The sequence below is a fragment of the Prosopis cineraria genome, unplaced genomic scaffold, assembly GCF_029017545.1.
Source record: "Prosopis cineraria cultivar Desert tree isolate PC_DT_omini unplaced genomic scaffold, ASM2901754v1 PC13, whole genome shotgun sequence".
Lineage (NCBI taxonomy): Eukaryota > Viridiplantae > Streptophyta > Magnoliopsida > Fabales > Fabaceae > Prosopis > Prosopis cineraria.
In genome coordinates this window covers 15,394,522-15,403,314 of record NW_026555344.1, presented here as the reverse complement: position 1 = coordinate 15,403,314, position 8,793 = coordinate 15,394,522, and the positions used below count along the sequence as shown (strand labels likewise).

Sequence of the window (8,793 nt, the reverse complement as noted above, 5' to 3'; positions counted from 1 at the left end):
GTGCTTTCTCCCTTATTCTCATCGGAGTTATGTTGCTCGGCCTTCTTCTTCCTCTACTGTCCTAGTGTTCGTACGAGTGTGTGATCAGCTTTCTTTTTTCCATGGTTATATAACTAGTTGCTGCTTCTTGCTTCTGCCGCCACTGATTGAAGGGGAGGAGCTTTGAACTCCCTCCTCCTTGTTGGTCCTGTTGCTGTGTGTGCGTGTTTAAATTTCAAATTTTTTGATTTCCTCTTGCTTTGCTGCCGTGTATGTTCGAACAGAGGAGAAGAGGTTTTGGCAAGCTGGAAAGTTTGAGATTTTTAGAGCTAGATGTAGTGTGAATTTGAATACTATCTGAACTTATTTCTGATTCAGTTGAAAGAATAAAAAGATTTGTTAATTTAAATATTGATATTTAGAAGTTTTGGAAAAAGATATTGAGAAAAAAGAGGATTGGTATTTGTTTGAATATCAATGCATGTGAGATGTTTGATAAAATGTTTGAAAGGAAGTTAGAATTAAGAATAAAAATTTTGAAGAAAAATGAACTTGTTATTATGGTTTAAGCGTTGGTGCTTCCAAGACATTTGGAAAAGTGTCAGTTACAATGAGTTTTGTTTGGTTATAAACTTATTGAAATTTTATTAACTTTTATAAGGGTATATTTTTTAGATGTTAGTTATTTATGGATTTAACTTGAGTTTTGTGAAGAAGTTTCTTATTGTGAAGCTATTGTGGGACAAATTGAATTTTGAAAAACTACATGGTTGATGATTATAAATGATAATATTATTTGAAGACTTGATTTTGGAAATACGCCTCAATAAAAATTGGTGATAGAAGAGGTTTGAAATTTTAGCATGATTAAGGATAAGCAGGAATTAAGGCATAAACTGTATTTAGTTGAAAACTTAAGTGATCACGGTGTTGTTGCTAATGTAAAAGAGTTTATTAAACTTGAGTAAAGATCGTTGAATTATCTTCTACATTGAATAGGTTGTTTAAAAGAAGAAAGATTTGACTCTAAAGTGTGAATTTGCACTTAAAAACACTACAAGTAAGTAGATAACGTCTCAATCAATTTATATATTAAAATTTTTTTATCAAAATATTGTTTTAACAATTTACAAATATTTATATAATTCTTTTGCGTTGGCTACTTTTGTTATTTAAAATGGTTTATTTCTTGGAGTCAACATATATTTTTCAGGTTGATGAAAATGCTTTTATAAATTTTAGTAGTCCTTTATTTAATAAAGCCAACTATAAAAATTGGTGAACAGTTTATGAGATATTTGTTATGAATTTTCATATATAGAAATATTGATGTTTTATATGTTTCATGTAAGTTTGATACTAAGAGGAGAAATTATATTGCGAAAGTAATGATTTTTTCGCATGTTTAAAAGTGAATTTTAAAATGGACTTTATACAAAACACTACTTGCTAATGTCAGTCCCGTTAGCCCTTGGTGAGTCATAGTCAATAACTAGCTAGTTAAATTTTCATAAGCTCTGTTCTCACGTTTGTTATTTGTAGGTCTAGTACTTGTGTTTGTTTTGTGGTTTTGACCACATCTGGTTAGTTACACTCATGGACTATATGTCCACGTCTGTTTCGTGGCTTCAACCACGTCTAGTTAGTTACCCTCGTGGATTGTATGTTCACATTTGTTAATTGTTCTAAAAAGTTCCCTATAAATATGAATTTGATTATTTAATAATTTGATATCCCATTGGTTTTAATTAGCAACCTATTTATAATTACTCACTTTTTTTATTTGCTTCTCTGATATCAAGTGATAATATTTGATATGATAATTTAATGGTTCAAAATTTCATTTAAGTTATATAAAATTCTTTATTTTTTAATTTATTTAAATCTTCACGGAGATCATTGGTTTTTAACTTTCCTTTTATTTATATTTAATTATTTATTATTGTGATGTTATTCACTAAAAATAATTTTGGTCTCAAATAGTGTAACTGCTAATGAACCACTTGTCGAACATTCAAGAGTCTATTACTAACTAGAAGTGGAGAAGCTAACGGTTAAGTTTTCTTTTAATGTAAAGTTTTAATTATGAAATTTTATTTTATAAACTTATTTTTAGGTGCTCCGCATAGTTTATACTTAGGTCTTTTATTTTGTTATATAATTTGTCCGCTAGCTAAAAGGAGTTTTGCTCTTGATTGATTGATATTTTGATTGAAACATTGTGTTGGAAAATTTTTAGGAGAACCTATTTACAATGGAGGTTCTATCAAAATTTTTACAAAAATACTGAAACTTTTATTGCAGGTGAACATTAGTAAAGGTGTTAAAAAATTTTCAATATAAATCTAATTATGTTTTATAAATAAATATTAAATATTAAGTTAAGGCTTCCTTTTTCATGGCTTAAGGAATATATATTTGTGTCTACATCCCATGTCAGTTATGCTTAATTTTTAGGACGTGACAATTCTAATGTTAGATATTCTGATTTTTAACATTAGGAAAAAAATTTATTATGATATTTTATTTTATTTTTATTTTGACTATATAGTTAGAGATTTGAATCAATAAAATCCCTAACTGACTAATAATATTATGAACTTAGTCAAATCTCAATTACGAATCTAAAATTTTAATTTTGAATTTATTTTATAATTCATTTGAAAATTTAGATCAAAGAAATGTTGTTAGACATCATGATATGTGATATTGATCCACAATATAATTTGTTTATGAAATGCATAGCAGTTTTTTAGTGGTTAAAATATGTTTCCAATACTGCAGGGAGAAAACATAATGAGTAGTTTCTCAACTACGCAAACTTAAATAAAAGTTCATATAAAGTTTGGTGAAAATAATTATATACCACACACAAGGGAATAATAAAATTACCATGCCGTAAATACAAGGGGCATAGTTGTCTAAATGTTCAGGGAACAAAAACCAATCCCAACAAATAATCTCAATAAAATAATGGACAGTCTGAGATAATGTTTCCATGCATGCATTATCGTAGGGAAAGAATCTTTACAACACAGCACAATTTTCCAATACTTATTCTTAAGAACTACAAATACTCATCACCCACCTGAATTCGGGGATGCATATATTCTATCCTACGCTAGGAGACAAAGAGGCCATGGGAGGCCTTGATTCTAGGGTGCTAAGGTTTACAAGAAGGAGCTGTCTTTCCAATTTCTATAGGGTCAACATTAATACATGTTGCTAATGGGAGAGATCCGTTGGATAGTTTGATGTCAACATTGTTAAACTGCACATTCTTACATGGTTTCTCTTTACTGCAATTTAGAACTACTGCATATTCAAACTCTGATGTGCCTCTGATATTCTTGAATGTCACATTGCTTATCTGTATCTTTGATGGGTTCTAAAAGCCAATGAAAACACACATAAAATTTGTCAGATAAACTCACAGTAGATATGGGAAAGCAAAGCAAAATAGGTTTGTCACAAAATGATGTTACAGAATATAGAGATAGATAGATAAATAGAGTTGAGTGAGACCTTGTTGGAGCATTTTTTCGATGGACAATACTCTTGATCTATGATGATTGGAGTTTGGACATTGATCATGGTGATGTCCTCAAAAAGAAGATTGGAGATTAACATAGTTCCTGGTTTATCAGCCCAAGTCTTAACCCTAACACCATTAGATGTACCATTAAGAGTGCAATTCCTAACAGTGAAGCCATCCAAAGGAAGTTCTTCCGGGTCCCCTCCAAGGCTCCCAACACTGATGCCATGGCCAGGTCCACAATACACATTTCGCACTGTTATTTGCCTGTCTCCATCACCTAGTGAGACACAATCATCTCCTGTCTCAATTTTGGAGTTTATAACGCTCACATTGGTAGACCTTGAGATGTGAAGTCCATCGGTGTTGATACTTTCTGCTGGAGCACTCACTGTGAAGGCATCAATTGTTACATTATTGCATGACAATACATTCACATGAAAGCCTCTGCTATCCTTTGTAGTTACCCCTCGAATAATTGAGTTGTTGATGAAATTGAATGCTAAATTCTGTTGGCATAGAAATCATTAATGTGTTATGTAAAAGTAGGATATTTCAAAGCTTTTGACAGAATTAAAGATAAATGAAAAATGAGAATTGAGATTAAATATGAATTACATAGGGCTTGCAAGCTTCATTTTGTTTTGTACAATCATCTTCTTTCCAGGGATGACTAACACCTTGACCATCAAAAATTCCAGAACCTGATAAAGTGAATGAGTTAATGTATGAAAAGCTAAGCCAGGTTCTTTCCTTTTTGAGGTCACTAGGAATTTTTGGGCCTAGGATTGTTCCATCAACTTTAACTTCAATAGGGGCCTTGCAATGTCCTTTCAAACGCAGACCATTCATCTTGAATGTTCCTCTTGGAACCATTACTTTGCTGCTAACATTTGATGCACATGCATCATTCCAAGCATTTGTAAAAGCCTTCACATCCCAAAAATAATTAAAGAAAATTAAAGCTATAGCAATCAAGGTTATATTTCCAGTTCTACAAAATTCATACACATGCATGTAAGTCAATGGCTTTACTTGGGTTATGTCTCCATTAGGTACTGCACCATATGTTATTATATCAAACATCTTGGGCAAAGCAGAGACAAATGAAGCAAAAAACATGAAGAAGGAACATGTTATGATGCTCAATTTTGGGTAATAATAGCTCATCTTGAAAGTTTGTTTCTTCTACTTTTCCTTTTAGCAACTCACTAGTACGAGGAATACGCTTGTAGTGAAATTAATGAATGTTTCTATTTATATGTAGTGGATGATGATCTAATAAAAGAATGTTTATTTTGTTTCAGGAAACTGCGTTCGATCATAAATAGTCAAAGATCTATTTAACCAAAAACCATCCTCCTGTAGCAAAATTATCGCTAACTATAAATAGTTTGTTAATGCTATTTTTTACCGAAAGAAGAAACAATTATAGAAATATCAAGAGACTTAAAATTGTTCCGGGAATGTTAATAACCCTGTCTTGAACAAATTGAAGGCACTTTGATCCTCAAAATACATTACAAGTGTTGCTTGCCACTAGTTGAATTTTATTTCAAGAAAAAAGTTAACTGTGTCAGCCATTCGCAAATAATCCATTCCGCATAAACAGAAAACTAGACAAAATTGACTCAATTAAGACTGGTCCCTTTGTAACCACACAATAAAAGACTGGACTCCAAATCCTTGAATTTTTTTTTTTTTTCCAAAAATAGATTTCTTATAGAAAAATCCATCATTGTCTTGAAGATTTTAATTATGAAGATCATGCCTGCCTTGGTCAAAAAAAAAAAAACCAAGAAGAAGATCATGCTTGCCAGTACTTCAAAATAATAAAAAATAAATATTAGATACAATTTTAATTTTTAAATATTTTTATCTGGAATTTAAAAATAAAATAAACCAAACACAAGACATGAGATGTTGGTATGTTGCTATCACGAGTGCCACGTCAAGGAACTTCACAAGTATTATGGGATTTATAAGTGTGAAGAGCTCTACCACCTAACAGGCTAAGCTTTTAGGATGGGTTCTCCTTTTAGACTTGTACTCATCATATTGGTGCTTTTATTGAGAGGCTGGTGTCACAAAAAGGTTTACTCACGGAGGATTTTGACCGGTAGAAGGTCGAGTGAAGTGTTGTGGAGTGAAATCGTTGAGGACGTCAGCTCTTGACAGGGTGGCATTATCATAAGTCCCACATCAATGAGCTTCACAAGTATTGTGGGATTTATAAGTGTAAGGAGCTCTCCCACTCAACAAGCTAGTCTTTTAGGGTGGACTCTCCCTTTGAGCTTATACTCGTCACATTGGTGCTTTTATTGAGAGGCCGAAAGGATTCTGATCGGCAGAAGACCAAGTGAAGTGCCGTGAAGTGCAGTCGTCGAGGACATCGACTCTTGACAGGGTGGCATTGTCACAAATCTCACATTGAGGAGCCTCATAAATATTGTGGGGAACAAGCTAGTCTTTTAAGATGGGCTCTCTCTTTGAATTTGTGCCTAATATGTTAGTCTTTTAGTATGGGCTCTTCCTTTAGGCTTTTGCTCGTTATAGTTGCTTTTATGAAATGAGTATTACTTGAAATTCCCCTTTGTTCAACATAACCCAAATTCAAAAGAAATGTTTTTTTAATATAAATTCAGTGTAATTATTACACTGACTTGAAACATGCCTACAGAATAAATAATTTTTTTATTATTTTTAATTATATGGTATAGAAGAAAGAGGTCTGAGTTGCCTATATATATAAGGGGAAACAACTAGTATAAAAATATTTGGTAATAAAATAAAGGACTTTCATATAAGGATCGAACTAATCAAGGATCATTTCTAAATCCTTACTTGTTTAAGGTGGTTGTAGATATTTTGACTAAGCATATTCAAGAGAAAATCTCAAATGTATGCTTTTTGTAAATGATATAGTTTTTATTGTAGAGATAAGGGAACAAATTAACTATAAACTTGCGTTATGGAAAAAGACTTTGGAGCCGAAGGGTTTTCATTTGAGTAGGACTAAAAAAATGTATTTGCATTATAATTTTGATAAGAAGTCAGTTAATGGTAATTTGGAGGTGGGATTGGAATATTAGATTATACCTCTAGTGAAAAAGTTTATATATTTGGGTGCTATTATTCAACATAATGGGAAATTTGATGGGAATGTTGTACATAGAATTTAAGCTAGGTGGTTTAATTGCAAAAAGGTTAAACGAATTATTTGTGATCGAAAGGTAAATAATAAACTTAAAGGAAAATTTTATCAAAATAATATAAGTTTGGCTATGTTATAAGGTAGTGAATGTTGAACTTTAAAGGGGTAGCAGAAGCATAAAGTTGGGGTAGCAAAAATGATAATATTGAGATGAATGTGTGGACATACACAAAAAAATAAAATTTGAAATGAGTATATACGAGAAAAAGTGAGTGTGGCATCTATTGAGAGAAAAATTGTAGAAAATCATTTGAGATGGCTCAAACATGTACAAAGAAGGTCATGAGAAGCACCATTAAGGAGAGTAGAATGAATAATCTTGAGCCTTGTAAAGAGAAGTAAAGGGAGACTAAAGAGAATGCTTATAAAAATTGTTAAACGAGATCTCTTGATTAACAATATTCCAAAAAATTTGGTTCATAATAGAGTATAATAACATCATATAATCTACATAGCTAGCCCCACTAAGTGAAATTATAAGGCTTCTTCTTGTTGTTGTTGTTGACTTTTATGGCATAGTTTTAAACAAATTAATTCAAGGTAGTTGTGATTTAATTTTTCTTATATCATTTTTTTTGGAACATTGAAATATTATTTGATAAAAATTAATAATTTAATATTGTATGTAGTATTTCTACTATTTTAGTTTTACTATTTTTAAAATTTAAGATAAACTAATTATGAATGTTACCCTAAAGAAAAAAAATTAAACTATAATAATTATAAATTATAGTATAGAAATGATATTTTCTTGTTGTTGGTAAAGAAATGCTTCTTAAATAAGCTAGAACATGAGAGAAGAGTGAAATGGGTATTCATGATTTTCAAAACTTTTTTCCAAACAAAGCAAAAACTATGTTTTTGTCAAAACAAAGTCAATGGGTAGCTTTTTAAAATATGTGAAGTTTGAGGAGAGATAAGCTTGACACAAGAATTTATATTAGTTCAACCCAACTACTTGACATATGTATAGTCTTTAAGATCATATTTGAAAGTTTTTACTAAATCTACAAACTTAAATCGAGTGCTTGCAACTAGAAATGGAAAAACGGGTTGGCCCGACCCTGTAGGGCCGACCCTTAATGGGCTCGGGCCTAAAAAGGCCAGCTCGTTTAAACTCAAGTTCTCTTTATGACTTTAAAATGTGAAGCCTAGCCCTTGATATAGTGGGCTCAAGGCTGACCCTGTGAGCTTCAGGTCCTTTTGACTATTTTTATTTTTTTTAATTTTTTTATTAAATAAAAAATTACTTCATTCCAATATAATATCCAGTTAAAAAAAATAATGAAAAAACTAACTAAACAATATCTAAATGAACTAAAAACGCAAATAAAATGACAACAAGGCACCAAGCAATGGATTAGCTAAGCCAACAAATATCCAATTTAAATCAGATGAGAATAATGGACTGAAATATGAGATTGAAAGATCTAGATGAATTAGGGGATTTAGGGTTTTTTTTTTTTTGCCTTCCTTCCTTAACAAATATGGGCTCACATGTGATGTGGAGTAAGATGTAGTTTAATTTTTTTTACGTCTAAAAAGAGTTAAAGTTATGAAAATTAAAAAAAAAAGTATATGTGAGCTTAAACGAGCCCGTTTAAGCCTGATTTACTATTTTAGCATCTAATTTATAGGCCCAGCCCTACTGTCATATGGGTTTAAATAAGTTGGCCTGACAGGCTCAGCCCATTTTCTTGACTCTACTTGCAACTAGTATAATAACCAAAGCATAGTAAGTAACCAAAGTTCTTAAACTCTCAAAAGGGTAGATAAAAATATAATAAAAGCTTATAAACTAACCAACAAGGTGCTTTTTCAAAAATAATAAATAGAGTTGGTAAAACAATGAATGTAATTAGTTAATTTATTACCCATTTACTTAAAGAAGTTTTATTTGTAGTGTGAGGAATATCATGACTGTTAGAGACATCAATTAGCCATTTGAAATCGTTGCATTGCCTATATGAAAATATAAATTGAAAAAAAAAACACTTTATTTGTAAAATTTATTAAATGGGTGTCAAAATTTTAAAATTTTCACGTGTTTTAAGAATATAGAAAC

General features: G+C 31.0%; 1 protein-coding gene across 1 annotated transcript; it reads right to left on the bottom strand.

Moving 5' to 3' along the window:
• Positions 1-2,962: 2,962 nt before the first annotated feature.
• LOC129290246 (polygalacturonase-like) lies at positions 2,963-4,722 on the bottom strand. Its single transcript, XM_054926968.1, has 4 exons — positions 4,550-4,722; positions 4,133-4,444; positions 3,505-4,023; positions 2,963-3,367 (listed from the first exon to the last, which is right to left on the bottom strand). Exons 1-4 carry the CDS (start codon positions 4,682-4,684, stop codon positions 3,143-3,145), a joined length of 1,191 nt encoding a protein of 396 aa, XP_054782943.1. The 5' UTR covers positions 4,685-4,722; the 3' UTR covers positions 2,963-3,142.
• Positions 4,723-8,793: the final 4,071 nt, after the last annotated feature.

Excerpts from the sequence above, each read along its gene's own strand:
- LOC129290246 (XM_054926968.1), bottom strand. The coding sequence starts at position 4,684 with ATGAGCTATTATTACCCAAAATTGAGCATCATAACATGTTCCTTCTTC. Across the intron at positions 4,445-4,549 it reads CTAATGGAGACATAACCCAA|GCTTTTACAAATGCTTGGAA; the intron begins GTAAAGCCATTG and ends TGGGATGTGAAG. Across the intron at positions 3,368-3,504 it reads CGAAAAAATGCTCCAACAAG|AACCCATCAAAGATACAGAT; the intron begins GTCTCACTCAAC and ends ATTGGCTTTTAG.